The sequence below is a fragment of the Elephas maximus genome, chromosome 3, assembly GCF_024166365.1.
Source record: "Elephas maximus indicus isolate mEleMax1 chromosome 3, mEleMax1 primary haplotype, whole genome shotgun sequence".
In the NCBI taxonomy this organism is placed as follows: Eukaryota; Metazoa; Chordata; class Mammalia; order Proboscidea; family Elephantidae; genus Elephas; species Elephas maximus.
Window position 1 is genome coordinate 134,491,698 of NC_064821.1, and position 17,019 is coordinate 134,508,716.

At 37.2% G+C, this 17,019-nt stretch overlaps 1 protein-coding gene across 4 annotated transcripts in view; it reads left to right on the forward strand.

Annotated features, from left to right (window-relative positions):
• Nucleotides 1–17,019, forward strand: part of DNAI3 (dynein axonemal intermediate chain 3) — a 100,425-nt gene that overhangs the window by 37,328 nt on the left and 46,078 nt on the right. For 2 of the 4 annotated variants that reach the window (XM_049879652.1, XM_049879655.1), the window contains exons 11-15: nt 1,765–1,854; nt 3,011–3,097; nt 4,443–4,571; nt 7,422–7,495; nt 16,263–16,407. In XM_049879652.1, the coding sequence (XP_049735609.1) occupies nt 1,765–1,854; nt 3,011–3,097; nt 4,443–4,571; nt 7,422–7,495; nt 16,263–16,407 (525 nt within the window). The remainder of the gene's footprint in view (nt 1–1,764; nt 1,855–3,010; nt 3,098–4,442; nt 4,572–7,421; nt 7,496–16,262; nt 16,408–17,019) is intronic. The other 2 variants (XM_049879653.1, XM_049879654.1) reach the window with 2 other exon arrangements.

Below are 17,019 nucleotides of genomic sequence, written 5' to 3' on the forward strand. Positions count from 1 at the left end.
CAAAAAAGCATTTCATTGGGCAAATCTGCTGCAAAAGACCTCTTTAAAGTGTTAAAAAGCAAAGATGTCACCTTGAAGACTAAGGTGTGCCTGATCCAAGCCATGGTATTTTCAATCGCCTCATATGCGTGCAAAAGCTAGATGATGAGTAAGGAAGACCAAAGATGAATTGATGCCTTTGGATTGTGGTGTTGGCGAAGAATATTGAATATACCATGGACTGGCAAAGGAATGAATAAATCTGTCTTGGAAGTACAGCCAAAAAGCTCCTTAGAAGCAAGGATGGTAAGACTACATCTCACATATTTTGGACATGTTATCAGGAGGGATCAGTCCCTAGAGAACATCATGCTTGGTAAAGTAGAGGGTCAATAAAAAAGAGGAAGACCCTCAACAAGATGAACTGACACAGTGGCGGCCACAATGGGCTCAAGGATACCAGTGATTGTGAGGATGGTGCAGGACTGGGAAGTGTTTCGTTCTGTTGCACATAGGATCACTATGAATCAGAATTGGCTCGATGGTGCCTAACAACACCACCACCAAGGCAATTTTAATGTAATAGATTCTAGATACTTTAAATATTATAGATCCAGAGATAGAAATAATAGATCCTCTAGCTCTTTCTTGTTGGCCTTCTTGCCAGAAAAAAGGTACCATTCTCTCCCTAGGATTTTCTAACCTTCTACCCTGTAGAACTACTCTCTACTCCACACCATGGACATGTGACTAATTTCCAGACAGTTAGGAGAGGGAAAGGGAGACCTTCCTTTTCCCTCTTTAGAAGAGTAGCTTTCAAGAGACAAGCAAATAATTATTTGAATACATAACGCAAATGATTTATCTTGTCTTTGTTCTAAGGAGCACCTGGTGGATTCGAACTGCCAACCTCTTGGTTAGCAGCCTTATCACTTAACCACTATGCCACCAGGGTTTCCCATCAAAACTATAGGACTTTATTAAAAGGTTCTATTTTCAAAAGTAAAGGTTTCCCTAAAATCTGCAGAGTACCTTATAAACCAAGATAATTTACCTCAATTCCAGTTTGAAACAATTAGGTCAGCAGTAGAAAACCAGTGGACTACTGGGGTCTTTTTGACATTTTGTTAAAGGAGGACCAGTAACTATGCAGGTGTTTTCTCTGTGATACACACAGCAGCATAGGTGCTAACTATTGTTTATATACCTGTTTCTTAACACTTGGGCATTCTCTCCAGAGTCCTCTTCCTACTTTCAGGCACTTGAGTTTCTACATTATGTATTATTTTTAAAATTTGAAATATTACCACCGGCAGTGACTCTATCTTCTCTCATTTGACATATTTTGTTTTTGAGTGCCCACTCTTTGCCAGGCTAGGGATACAGACAAGAACAAAACAGATAAATATCACAGAGCTTACATTCTATACCTTTTAGAAACACTAATCTCATATTTTTTTTTTTTGTTTATAAAAATCATAGCAACCCCTAATAGGGACGTACCCTTTGCCTTGCATGGAAGGCAGAGAAGGGAGGGACCTAGAATATGTACTTTCATAAAAAATACACATGGTCAATAGCCACAATAAAATTCAACTGAAGCAGCCTCTAATCTAGAGGTAGAAGTTTAGAAATAAACTCTATACGTACATTTCTTAGAAATAGCATGTAAAATCAGACTTTTGAGTGTCTTAATGTTATCTTCTAGTTATGATATTAGTAGGAGATAGCCTGACTTGTGTAAGGTTTTCTCACTCCTTCTCGAATTTGTGGGATTTGCTTTAGTTAATGCTGGAGAGCCCAGATGACATCTTCTGCTTCAAGTTCTGTCCCACTGACCCTAATATCATTGTTGGAGGCTGTATAAATGGACAGGTACTTGTAGATTTTTTTTTTCCAGCTATTTATCAATTCAGATAACATTCTATAATAAATTTTGATTGGTAGTTTTTTGAACTTAAGGATTCAGTTCAGCAGAAGGAAAGAGCACAGCCATTGTTTGCCAGCCACCATGCCAGGATCTAGGGTATAAATTGTGTTAGACAAGATATTGGTGCTGGAGATTTGACAAATTTATTTGTGCTGCTGGGATAGAACCACACATTTGTATAAGATTACATGGAAAGAACAAAAGCCACAGTATTAATATCTCTTGGGCAAGAGGGTCAAGAGCCCTCTTCTAAAATTTTCCTGGGGGCAGAAGTTAGGGGATGATTCAGAACTTAAATAGAAATTCACTGGAAAACATAAAACATAATTGTATCATTGTGGCACAGTGGTTAAGAGCTCAGCTGCTAACCAAAAGGTTGGCAGTTCAAATCCACCAGCTGCTCCTTGGAAACTGTACGGGGCAGTTCTACTCTGTCCTATGGGGCCCCTATAAGTCAGAATTGACTCGACAGCAATGTTTTTTTTTTTAAATATGTGTATATAATACTTCTCAAGTTTAGAGATAAAATCTTGGACTAAACAGAGGGAGGCATAAACATAAACATAGATATACCAGTTGCCATCAAGTCCATTCTGATTCTTGGATACCCCATGTGTTTCAGAGTAGAATGGTGTTTCACAGGATTTTCAATGGCTGATTTTTGAATTGCGCATTTGAACTTCATTCTGGAGAAGAGGCTGTTTCCCACTGGGTCTAAAGGGTTGTCCCCACAATCATGGCAAAGTCCCAGAGACAGAAGAACCTTCTCAAAGTAGAGACCTCATTCAGAAATTACATGATATTTTTCTTGAACTTTAAACAAATTTAGTGCCTACCAACATGAGCACAAAAAATCAAAGTGCTGAAAATACTTTAATAGTAAAGAAAACATTTTTTTTTTTTCTAAAAAAACCCAGTGCCATCGAGTCTAGCTTTAAAAGTTACATTGGGGTAGCTGACTTAAGATGTAGGCTAAATATATTCTCCTTCTAGGTGAGTGATATATCAGGCTGCATAAGAATAGTTTTAAAAAAAGATCTTTAAATATTCAATTAGCTATTTCCTGAAAATATGTTGTAGTCACATTTATTTCTGTTTTAGATCGTCATGTGGGATATCACAGCACACGCAGATCGCATAGAAAACATTAAGACGGGTGGTAGTAGAAGTAAAAAAGCCACACTCAAGGTTAGCTTTTTATAACATTTTACTTGCAAGCTTTTTCCATTCAAGAATTTATCAAAAAGTGCAAAACGTAGTTACCAAGCTTAACAAAGACCTAACGGGAGAAGGGGGGTTATTTCCCGAGCTTTCACATCTGCTGGGGGACACATTCTGTGTCACTTTTATGAAGGCCTTGATTAAAAATACAGCAAAACAAATTGTATCATCTATCTCAGCAAGTCATTTATTTATTGTTTATTTTTTAATAAAATGAAGAGACCAAGTGACTTGCCTAAACTGATGCAGTTGAAAGAGCATTGATCAAAAGGGCTAGGTATCCAGGCTCCACATCATAGCCCTGTGAGTTTGAACACGTCACCTGACCTCAGCAGAAATCGTTTTTTGTGTGTGTATAAAATCAAAGGGTCACAATCCTTTCTGATAATAAAATACTATAATTTTTGTGAAGTTAAAGTTTCTGTTAGGAGGGTTAGAAAAATATTCTTCAACTCCCAACTAAGTTCTTACCCATCGTATTGCACATTCACCCCCGCGAGCTTAACATCAACAGGTCTCCTACCGAGGAACAGTAGGCATGCAGCCCTCAGTGTACACACAAAGAAATACTATTTTCAGAAATGAGATGTCTCATTGATTCTTTAGGGCATGGATCAATAATACTGCTGAAATTTAGAGATAAAATCTTAGATTAAACTAAAGGGGAAAATAGATAATCCTGCTACCTTAATATATAGTACATAGGAACACTAATTTATGTTTTTCCTTGAACTAGTATTTCCCCCAGTTATTAGTTTTAATATGTGTATTAATTTCCTAGGGCTGCCAGCACAGATTACCATAAACTGGGTGGCTTAAAACAACAGAAATTTATTCTCTCACAGTCCTGGAGGCCAAAAGTCCAAAATCAAGGTGTCTGCCGGGCCATGCCCTTTCTGAAGGTTCTGGGAGAGGACTCTTCCTTGGCTCTGGGTAGCTTCTGGTGGTTTTCCAGCAATCCCTGGCATTCCTTAGCATGAAGCTGCATCTCTTCAATCTCTGCCTCTGTCTTCACATGGCCCTCTTCTCTATGTGTCTATGTGTCTATGTCTCTTCTCTCCTTCTTATAAAGTCATTGTGAATTAGGGCCAATCCTAGTCCCGTATGACCTACTTGATTACATCTGAAGAGTTCCTATTTCCAAATAAGGTCACTTCACAAGTAGTAGGGGTTATGACTTTAACATATCTTTTTTTTTTTTTTTTTTTGTGGGGGGACACAGTTCAATTCATAACGACAGGTATAATGAATAAAGTATCAGTTTATTTATGAGCTCTCTCAAATTAGCACCTTTCTTTTAACGTTCTTCCAGCCCATGTTTCTCCTTGAACCAGAGAGTAATAAAGAAGCAATGTATATCAGACACTGTGCTGTCTCTTCAATAGAAAATGGACATAAGAAAGTAATTACAGATATACATTGGCTGTCTGACACATTTGAGGTGAGTATTGATGGCTCAACACTTTCTCCTCCTGGATTGTAAATTTCCAGAAGATTTTATACAAAGAGAATGTTTCAAGTTAGAAATTCATTTACATGCCAGATGAACATCTGACTTGGGGATGAGAATAAAGACAGTCTTTCAGCTTGGATTGCTCATAACCACTAAAAAAGAATTGGTGGGGTCAAAATTGTTGCAATACAATAATGAAGAAGATAAGAGTTTTATATGTAAAAATAAAATACAAATATATTACACGCTTAGCATTTGTGGATTTAAAATTTATGATTTCAGCAGTTTGGGGGCAGGCAATCCTGAAGATCAGTGATACAAAAAACGTGTGATTTTCACGAGGCACAGTCTTGAGTTGAGTGTGCTGAGAGGCTGGTAAGTGAGTGAGCCTAGCTGACTGCCCAGTGTCTGTGTTTCAGTTTGGCCTGTGTTTCTGTACTTGACAGTGACCTCACAGAATGTGGTATTTGTGAATGTGGGAACTTGTAAAGCTCCCTAAATGTTTCCTTCAAGGATACCAAGGGTCTGCACTATGTACTTTGAAGAATTAACAAGTGAGAATATCAAAGAATATTCTAAAAAATTAGAGCTCTGAGAGGTGATTAGCACTTCCAAATATTCAAATGTATTATATGATGCAACAACAATTTTTAAGGTAGTAATGCATCAAAAGAAATAGTCCATAAATAGTTTCTGTTATCTATAAGATTTAACATATAATAATGGAAGTATCAAAATACAAGAAAAGGAACTCTGTTTCAACCCATAACTCACACCATACAAAAAAATTAATTTTATGTGAATTATAAATTTAAATTGAAAAATGAGTTATAGAAAAAATGTAGCAAATAAGAAGAGAATATCAGATTTCTGGAATAGGGCTAGTTTTCTACTCTTATGTTGAAAGACATCACAAAAGAAGAGGTTGACAAATGGAAAACACACATACGTAAAATCTAAATTAAAAGGTAAAGGGCAATAACAAAATAGAGGATAATATTTGTACTGAATATGATAAATATAAAAATTCCCAACAAACAAGCAAAAGACACATACTAAATAAAAACAATTAGTAAATCAATATGAAAACAATTAGTAAATCAATTCAGCCTTCCTAATAGCAAAAAAATTAATAATAAAGCAATAATAATGTACTGTTTTTGGCCGATTTGATTTTTAAATAATACCCTGTGTTAGAAAAGATGAGGCGATGAAACTGGTGATTGCAATGTGAAACTGGTTTAAAACTTTTGGAATGCACTTAGTCAATGTGGTTCTTGAATCATTCAAATTTTCAAACTTTTTGATCAGTAATTTCAATTTCTTGCATTCATACTCAGAAATAATCCAATGTGTATCTCAAGATACAGAAATTACATGCACATCTTTTAAAAAATCATGTCAAAGTGTATCCGTGACAGAAAATTGGCAAAGAATACAAGGTAGAATTATATTTGATTTTAAAACCTTCTTTTTACTAAGCTTTCTATTTGGTAGAAATATTTTTTTTTAGAAATCATTAAAACATACATGCCATTCCCCCCTCCCCCAGTCTCCACAGCACTGGAGAATCCCCAGCCCTGCATGTTTTCCGTAGATGGATGTCTCAACCCAACCTGGAACCCGAGAACAAGCACCTCCTGGGGTCTCCCACTTTGCACAGCAGGAAAGCCTCAATAGGGAGAGAGGCAGCACGAGTTCTGAGGTTGTTTATCAGATAGGAGTGGAAGTTGCTAGCCCTTACCGTGGTCTGAAACAGTTCAGGCTGCAGTGGTGTCAGCCATGTTTTGTGGCTACTTATCTCCTGTGATGCCTGACAGGCCTCACCAGGGCCCCTGTTCTCATCTTTCCTCCCAGTCCTACTTTGACTCCTTTCTTTGCTGCCGGAAGTCCCACCTTTGTTTATTTACTACTGTACTCATCAGCCCTATCAGGAGGGTGGAAAAGTGGAGAGAGGCATGTTTCCTGTTGATTCCAAAGTGATGCTGTTATAGTCAGGTTACCACAAAAACTTTCACGTCATTTGAAAGCTAGTTGGTTGGAATTTTGGACCTTTTAGTACCCTGGGTGGTGCAAATAGTTAATTACTTGACTAGTGGCCGAAATGTTGGTGGTTCAAACCTACCCAGAGATGCCTTGGAAGACGGGCCTAGCCTTGAAAATCCTATGAAGCACAGTTCTACTCTGCACACAGAGGGTTGCCATGAGTCAGAATAGACTTGACGGCAGCAAGTTTGGATTTTTAATTTTTTGGTACCCCGAAGGAGTCATAAACCCTCCTGCAAATCCCATGTGTGCTTATGGATGTCTGCTGCTAATTTCTCAAAAAACGCAGCAGGCACTGGCAACCGCATACCACTGGTAGCTTATTTAACACTAAGCCTCTTTTCTGTTGACCTTTCCTGCTTAGCAGTCTCTTGTAAGTTCCTATGTTTGGCTCCACAATTAATAGTGAAAAGCTGAAAGAACCTATATGTCTAATAGTAATGGATAATTAAATTATGGTACAATATCTACTATATGAAATATTATAAAACTATTTAAATGAGTCAGTGTTCAAATTATGTTAAGTGAAAAATCTCAGAATAAAAAATTATATACATTCTAATTAAAACTATGTAAAAATGTTACTATGAACAAAGACTTAAAAAGAATATATGGAAGAATTCTATTTGATTTTATAATCTTGTGCAAATTTCTGAGATAATGTTATGTTCTTTTTATAAATATTGAGGCAAAGAGGAAAAATTTAAAAGATAAAAAGCACGTAAAGCTGTGAGAAAATGATTGCTGTTTTAGATACACATTTATTTATTATGATTTACTTTTTTAAAATAGATTAACAGGATGGGTTCTGTCTTTGAGAATCGAAGTGAAATATGCTGCCAACTTGTGACATGTTCAGCAGATTGGTATGTTTTATTGTGAATGTTTTATAATATGTATTCCTACAATATATTCTTTTTTTTTTAGATACTGCTAAGATCATTGTCTCCTGTTCCTTAAGTAATCTTTATTATAGCAAATAAACTTAATATAATTAAAGGACACAATGTTATAGATTGTTGCTAGTTTAGAAAAGTCTTTTTGTAAGTATAAATATATTATAAAAAGAGAAGTCCAACACCCATTCCTGATTTTAAAAACTCTTAATAAAATATGTATAGAGGGGAAATTCCTCAACATAATAAAGGGCATCTATACAAAACCAACAACCAACTTCATCCTAAGTGGAAAGAGGCTCAAAACATTCCCCTTGAGAACAGGAACAAGACAAGGAGACCCTTTATCGCCACTCCTGTTTAACATTGTGTTGGAAGTCCTAGCTAGAGCAATAAGGCAAGAAGCAGAAATAAAGGGCATCCAAATTGGCAATAAAGAAGTTAAACTGTCTCTATTTGCGGATGATAAGATACTATACATAGAAAACACAAAAGACTCAAGGAGAAAAATACTGGAACCAATAGATTCAGCAGAATAGCAGGATACAAGATAAACATCAGTTGGGTTCCTATATACCAATAAAGAGAACAATGAAAAGGAAATCAGGAAAACAATACTGTTTATAACCCAGAATAGCCCCTAAAAAAATAAAATACTTAGGAATAAATCTAACCAGGGATGTACAAGACCTATACAAAGAAAACTATAAAACACTACTGCAAGAAACTAAAAGAGATCTACATAATGGAAAAGCATGCCACACTCATGGGTAGGTAGACAACCCTGTAAAAATGTCAATTCCACCCAGAGCAATCTACAAATACAATGCAATTCTGATCCAAATACCAATGGCATTCTTTAAAGAGATGGAAAAACTAATCATTAACTTTGTATGGAAAGGGAAGAAGCCCCTGATAAGTAAAGCATTATTGAAAAATAATGGAGTAGGAGGACTCGCACTACCTGACCTCAGAACCTACTATATAGCTGCGATAGCTAAAACAGCCTGATACTGGTGCAAGGTAGATGCATTGACTAATGGAACAGAATTGAGAACCCAGAGGTAAATCCGTCCACCTACAGTCGCCTGATCATCAACAAGGGTGCAGAGTCCACCAAATGGGGAAAAGACAGTCTTTTTAACAAATGGTGCTGGCAAAACTTAATGTCCATCTGCAAAAAAATGAAACAAGACCCATACCTCATACTATATACAAAAACTAATTCAAAATGGATCAAAGACCTAAATATAAAACCAAAAGCTATAAAGATCATAGAAGAAAAAATAGGATCAACACTAGAGGCTCTAATACATGGCATTAACAGGATACAAACCATAACTAGCAATGCTCAAATTCTAGAAGGTAAGCCAGATAAACTAGGATTTTCTAAAAATTAAACACTTATTTTCTTCAGAGGACTTCACCAAAAGAGTAAAAAGAGCACCTGCGGACTGAGAAAAAAGTTTTGGCTATGACAAATATGACAAAGGTCTAATCTCCAAAATCTACAGGAAAAACCAACACCTCTACAACAAAAAGACAACCCAGTTAAAAAATGTACAAAGGAAATAAACAGACACCTCACCAAAGAAGACATTCAAACTGCTAACAGACACATGAGGAAATGCTCCAGATCACTAGCCATTAGAGAAATGCAAATCAAAACTACAATAAGATACCATCTCACCCCAGCACTACTGGCAGGAATCAAAAAAAGAAGAAATAACAAATGTTGGAGAGGCTGCTGGGAGATGGGAACTCTTACGCACTGCTGGTGGCAATGCGAAATGATACAACCATTTTGGAAAACGATATGGCGCTTCCTTCAAAAGTTAGAAATAGAAATACCGTATGATCCAGCAATCCCACTGCTAGGAATATATCCTAGAGAAATAAGAGCAATCACATGAATAGACATATGCACACCCATGTTCATTGCAGCATTGTTCACAATGGCAAAAAGATAGAAAAATCCTAGGTGCCCATCAACAGATGAAAGGATAGACAAACTATGGCACATACACACAGTGATAAAGAACAATGATGAATCTGCGAAGCATCTCACAATGTGGAGGAATGCGGAGGGCATTATGCTAAGTTAAATAAGTCAATGAAAAAAGGACAAGTGTTGTCTGAGACCACTACTATGAAAACTCATGAAAAGGTTTACATACAAAAAGAAACAGTCTTTGATGGTTTTGAGGGAGGGGAGGGGTAGAGATTAAAAAACACTGAATAGATGATAGATAAGTGGTAATTTTGGTGAAGGGTAAGACGGTACACAATACTGGGGAAGCCAGCACGACTTGTCTAAGGCAAGGTCATGGTAGCTCCATAGACACATCCAAACTCCCTAAGGGACCGAATTGCTGGGCTGAGGGCTGGGGATCATGGTCTCTGGGAACATCTAGCTCAATTGACATAACATAGTTTATAAAGAAAATGTTCTACATTCCACTTTGGTGAGTAGCGTCTGGGGTCTTAAAAGGCTGGGAATGGCCGTCTGAGATACTGCACGGGTCTCAACCCTTCAGGAGCAAGGAAGAATGAAGAAAACCAAAGACACAAGGGAAAGATCCATCCAAAGGACTAATGGACCACAACTACCACAGCCTCCACCAGACTGAATCCAGCACAACTAGATGGTACCCAGCTACCACCACCAATTGCTCTGACAGGGATCACAATAAAAATTCCAGACAGAGCTGAGAAAAATGTAGAACAAAATTCTATCTCACAAAAAAAGACCAGACTTACTGGCCTGACAGAGACTGGAGAAACCCCGAGAGCATGGCCCCCGAACACCCTTATAGTTCAGTAATGAAGTCACTCCTGAAGTTCACCTTTCAGCCAAAGATTAGACTGGCCCATAAAATAAAATGAGAGTAAAGGGGCACACCAGCCCAGGGGCAAAGACGAGAAGGCAGGAGGGGACAGGAAAGCTGGTGATTGGGAACCCAAGGTCGAGAAGTGAGATTGTTGACGTGTTGTGGGGTTGGTAACAAATGTCACAAAACAATATGTGTACTAATTTTTTAATGAGAAGTTAGTTTGTTTTGTAAGCCTTCATCTAAAGTAGAAGAGTAAAAATAAATAACAACCAAATATAAATAAAAATCCTGTGTTTAAGAATAAATAAATATATGCTAAAAAGAATTAACTAGGTTTTATGGTAGATAATGTTGTATAGCATTATCCATTGATATTGTACTTCTTCACATTCTCATATTTGTAAATTTACAATATGTGTTGTTCACATTCAATTTGACCTTGTAGTTACAAATATTTATAAAATTTAATTGAGAAAGCCCTTTTACATTTTTATTGTGTATATATATATATATATATATATACAAAAAGTGTTTTTAAAAACAACTTAGAGCTTGTCTTAGTCACCTAGTGCTGCTATAACAGAGTATACCACAAGTGGATGGCTTTAACAAAGAGAAAGTTATTTTTTCAAACCCTGGTGGTGTAGTGGTTAAGTTCTATGGCTGCTAACTAAGAGGTGGGCAGTTCGAATCCACCAGGTGCTCCTTGGAAACTCTATGCTGTAGTTCTACTCTGTCCTATAGGTTCACTATGAGTCAGAACCGACTTGATGGCAGTGCGTTTGGTTTGTTTTTTTTAGTAGGCTAGAAGTCCAAATACAGGGCATCAGCTCCAGGGAAAGGTTTTCTCTGTCAGCTCTGGAGAAGGTCCTTGTCATCAATCTTACCCTGGACTAGGAGCTTCTCCACACAGGAACCCTGGGTCCAAAGGACACACACTGCTCTGGGCACTGCTTTCTTGATGGTATGATGTCCCCCCCTCTGCTCACTTCCCTTTCCTTTTTATCTCTTGAGAGATAAAAGGTAGTGCAGGCCACATTCCAGGGAAACTCCCTTTACATTAGATCAGGGATGTGACCCGAGTAAGGGTGTTACAATCCCACCCTAATCCTCTTTAACACAAAATTACAATCACAAAAGGGAGGACAACCACACAATACTGAGAATCATGGCCTAACCAAGTTGACACATATTTTTGGGGACACAATTCAGTCCGTGACAGAGCTATATTAAAGAAATGTTCACTTAAATAAAAATTAATTCTCCTAATTTATAGAACTAAAAATTCATAATGAAGTAAAAAAATATGAATAGTAATAGAATTTATCCAGCATCTAAATACTGGCAAAACTTTACCACCCCAAATAGCTTTGACCGTAATAGAAATAATGACACCTTCAGCCATAGTACTGATAGCAGCAGAAGCAACCAGGGAGTGTGGCAAGCAAAGGCGTAAGTAACATTAGCAGGGGCATGGACAAGGGGCGCAGGAGGCATGATTAGTCCTGTGGGACATATATTGGGTAAGGTTCTGTGATTGCAAGCAACAGAAATTGATTATGGCTAACTTAAGATAAATAAATTTATTGGAAGTTTATGCTCAATATTCTATCGCTTTAATAGGTTAATTACTTTATATTCATAATAACCCAGGAAAGTACTAACAGACGGAAGAAATGAGGCTCTGAAGTAAATACATTATCTACCTGTAGCTAATATCCTATACTGCAGCTAGTAAGTAATGACTGTGGTGAGTCAAAGAAAGAGCTGTCGGCTCCTCAGAACGAGCCCCAGGATTTGAATACTAGGAACAAATGGCCAGCCCCTTCCATTTGAACGAATCGGCTCCAGCCATTTTGTATCTATGTGTCACTTTACTCAGGATCAGAGTGAAAGGACAGAATCTGATGGGATCTGTTGCATCATGAGAGCACTCCTTTGGCCAGGGAAAGAATAGCAACAGGATTGTATGTAATAGGGAAAGGGCAGTTCTCTAATAATTAGAATGCTTTTGCCAAAGAAAAACATGGGAACTGTTGCTCAAGCAAAAACAACAGATGTCACCTATAGGATTATATGGAATATTATGAAACAATTAAAATTATGTTACAATTTCATGGGCAAATGCTATAATGTTGGTTGTAAGAAACAGCATGTAAATCTCTATGTCCCTCAGTAGCCTTGAAGAACATTTAGAAGCACCTTAAAAAAAAATTTTTTTTTTTTAACAGACCTAGAATAGTGCATGTTCTTATTGAAGACACAGGTCCTTGGTTTTTGTTTATAGTGATGTCCCTTGAGATTGAAAAGAAAGAAGAAAGATAGGAAAGAAAGAACAAAGAAGGCAGAAAGTTGGTTGGTTGAAATATTATGTTTATATAAACGTGGAACTGTTTTACTATGTTTCTATTTTTACTAGAACTATGTTTCTAGGTTTACTAAACATAGAATATACTGAAAATACTTCCTTCAAAAGTTTCTAAAGTAAAAAAAAATTACATATTTAGAAAAACTAAAGCTTTAGTTATCGAAAAAACTCATCAGCCCTAACCTTTAGACTTCAGCCATGCTAAGGATCCTCTAATATAAAATAAGATAAAATTAGGTTCTCTTAATTAAGAATTTGTGATTGATTCATGTAGAAAGTTCAAATGAAGTCATCTGTATTTAGCTTAACCATTTCATGAATAAAGGAAATTAATGTTATAAATATGATTCCATACGGCTATATCATTTTGAAAAAACTGTTTAAAACCAACTAAAAGCAAACCGTAATATGTCATTTGCAGACAGCACTGGGTTTTTTTTTTCCAGTGGTCTCTTGAGGATTTATGTTTTGACAGGGTAAAGATTATGAATATTTTTATTAACATCAAACATTTATTCATTATTACAATGAATAAATGATTAATAGTAATTAAATAAACCATATAAATAAAGGTTTTGCTAGTTTTACTTGAGTTACTACCTATTTATCCAAATACTTTAACTTACACATCTAAATTCTTTAATAACACTTTAAATTCACTAATTAGGCTACTCATAACCTCAGTGATAGAAATTATAGAGATAATATGGTATACTCTTGGGCATCATCATCATCTTATAAACCAAACCAAACTCACTGCCGTCAAGTCGATTCCGACTCATAGCTACCCTATAGGACGAAGTAGAACTGCCCCATAGAGTTTCCAAGGAGCGCCTAGTAGATTTGAACTGCCGACCTTTTGGTTAGCAGCCATAGCACTTAACCACAACGCCACCATGTTTTCACATAATTAACACAAAGCCTTTATATTAAAGTAAAAAAAAAAAAAAAACTGCCACCCAGACAATTCTAATTCATAGCAACCCTATAGGACAGAGTAGAACCGTCCCCACAGGGTTTCCAAGGCTACAAATCTTTACAGAAGCACACTGCCACATCTTTCTCCCACACAGCGGCTGGTGGGTGCGAATTGCTGACCTTTCGGAGCTGAGCACTTAACCATTGCACCACCAGCATTCCTGATACAAAAGATTCTATGGAATCAAAGATTCTATAGAAGAACCCTGATTAAAATGGGGAAAATGCAGAACAGAATTTCAAATTCTATGGACTTCAGACTTCTTGGAGCCATGAAGGTTGGATGAACCCCTGAAACTATTGCCCTGAGATAATCATTAAACCTTAAACCAAAAAATATCCCCTGCAGTCTTCTTAAAACCAAAGAGTAGTCTAGGTTAACTAATAAAAAATGTCTGTCTTGAGCATTATGCTCTTTTAAGAACTATCTAGATGGGATCAAATTGACAACAGCAACTCAAAGGATTAGATAGGAACCTTAGGGGGTAGTTAAGTTTATTTTAACGAAGGAGGAACAACTCAGAAAAGCAGGATGAGAATGGTTGCACAACTCAAAGAATATAATCAATGTCACTGGATTGTACATGCAGAAACTGTTGAATTGGTGTATGTTTTGCTGTGAATATTCTCAACAACAACAAAATTAAAAAAAAAAAGAAGAAAGAGCTAAAACTATAAAACTCCCAGAAAAAAAAAATGGGTGTAGATCTTCATGACCTTGGGTTAGGCAATGATTTCCTATATATGGAACCAAAACCTCAAGCAAACGCAAACTAAAACAACACTGAGATTCCACTTCACACCCACTGGGGTGAGTATAACTAAAAGACAAACAATGACAAACATTGGCAAGGATGCTGATCAGTTGAAACACTCATATACTGCTAATGGAAATGGAAATGGCACAGCCACGTTAGGAATATAGTCTGTCAATTTCTGAATTCCAATCTTATGAATACACACAAGAGTAATGAAAACATGTATCCACACAGAAACTTGTACACAAATGTTCATAGCAGCATTATTCATGAAAAGCCAAAAAGTGGACACAGCTCAATGTCCGTCAACTGATGGATGGATTTATAACGTGAGGTATATCCTACAATGGAATATTATTTGGCAATACAAAGGAATGAAATACTGCTACATGCCACAACATGGATAAACCTCAAAAACATTATATGCTAAGTCAAAGAGGCCAGTCACAGAAGACCACAGATTGTATGATTTCATTTATATGCAATGTCCAGAACGAGCAAATCTACAGACATGGAATACAGAGTAGTGGCTGCCCAGGGCTGGGGATGAGGAGAGTAGAGGAAAATGGGGAGTGACTGCTAATGGACAAGGGGTTTCTTTTAGGGATGATGAGCATGTTCTAAAATTGATTGTGGTGATGGCTGCACAACTCTGTGAATATACTAAAAACCATTGAATTGTACACTTTGAGTGGATGAATTATATGGTATAAGAATTAAATCTCAAAAAGCTGTTATATTAAAAAGAGATGACATCAGCCTCCAAAGTCAAGTCTCATATATGATAGTAATATTAGTCTCAAGACTAGGGAAGTTGTTAAATAACTCTATACATTGTACAATCCTCTAAAATATAAAGTGCAAAACAGTCCCATTTCATAATAATCTTAGTTTCAGAGACATTAAAATATAGCCACAGTTAGCAATGTGACTGTGGCTATATATTTTTTTAATTGTACTTTAGATGAGGTTTACAGAACAAACTAGTTTCTCATCAAACAGTAACACATTGTTGTATGACATTGGTTAACAATCCCACATGTCAACACTCTCCCTTCTCAACCCTGGGTTCCCTATTACCAGCTTTACTGTTCCCTCCTGCCTTCTAGTCCCTGCCCGAGGGCTGGAGCGCCCTTTTTGTCTTGTTTTGTTCCATGGCCTGTTTGATCTTTGGCTGAAGGGTGCGCCTCAGGAGTGACCTCATTACTGAGCTAAAAAGGTGTCCGGAGGCCAAACTCTCAGGGTTTCTCCAGTCTTCTGTCAGGCCCTCAAGTCTGGTCTTTCTTTTTGTGTTAGAATTTTGTTCTACATTTTTCTCCAGCTCTGTCAGGGACCCTCTACTGTGATCCCTGTCAGAGCAGTCAGTGGTGGTAGCCGGGCACCACCTAGTTGTACTGGACTCAGTCTGGTGGAGGCCATGGTAGATGCGGTCCATTAGTCCTTTGGACTAATTTTTTCCTTTTATCTTTAGTTTTCCTCATTCTTCCTTGTTCCCAAAGGGGTAAGACCAATGGAGTATTCTAGATGGCCAATCACAGGCTTTTAAGACTCCAGACACTACTCATCAAAGTAGAATGTAGAACATTTTCTTTATAAACTATGTTATGCCAATTGAGCTAGATGTTCCCCGAGACCATGGTCCCCACAGCTCTCTGCCCAGCAATTCAGTCCATCAGGGAGTTTGGATGTATCCGTGAAGCTACCATGACGTGGCTGTATTTTCTAATGGCAGTCCTAAGGTTATACTTCTTATTAGTACTCACTAAAAAAAATAAAATAAAACTTTGATTTTTTTTTAGCACAATATGTTTTTGGGACATCAGACCACAGAAAACTTTAACCCCCCAGCAGACAGAGAAAAAGAAAGAAGAAAGTATTGAAATTCCTTATGATATACCATCTACTTTTTTGCATCTAGATCTCTCCTGGAAACCTCTCACTAAGGTAAGTAACATGGGATTTAGTCCATCCTAATTCACTTATGGAAACCCTGGTGGCGTAGTGGTTAAGTGCTATGGCTGCTAACCAAAGGGTCGGCAGTTCGAATCCGCCAGGTGCTCCTTGAAAACTCTATGGGACAGTTCTACTCTGTGCTATAGGGTTGCTATGAGTCAGAATAGGCTCAACGGCACTGGGTTTTGGGAATTTGCTTATACACCCTCTCCTCACTTATGATGTATTTAGGTCCCAAAGACCAGGTTGTTATGCAAAATTGGCATTATGTGAATGGAGTATGACCACATTGCCTCACAAAATGGAAAATGACTATATCATTATATAACAGCCAAATTGCATCCTTACCCAACCGTCAAACCACTGAGAATCATGGCCCAGCTAAGCTGACACATAACCTTAACAATCACACCCACCATTACGCTCACCTCACACCTTGGTGTTCGTTACTGCCAGACATATGTCATTAATGTGCAAAATAGTCAGATAGCAGATTTTTTACTATTGTTGTAAATTCGAAATGTCAGATAATGAGATAGTTGATACGTGAGGAGAAGGTGTATACACCATATAATATGTATACATACACAAATATGCACACGT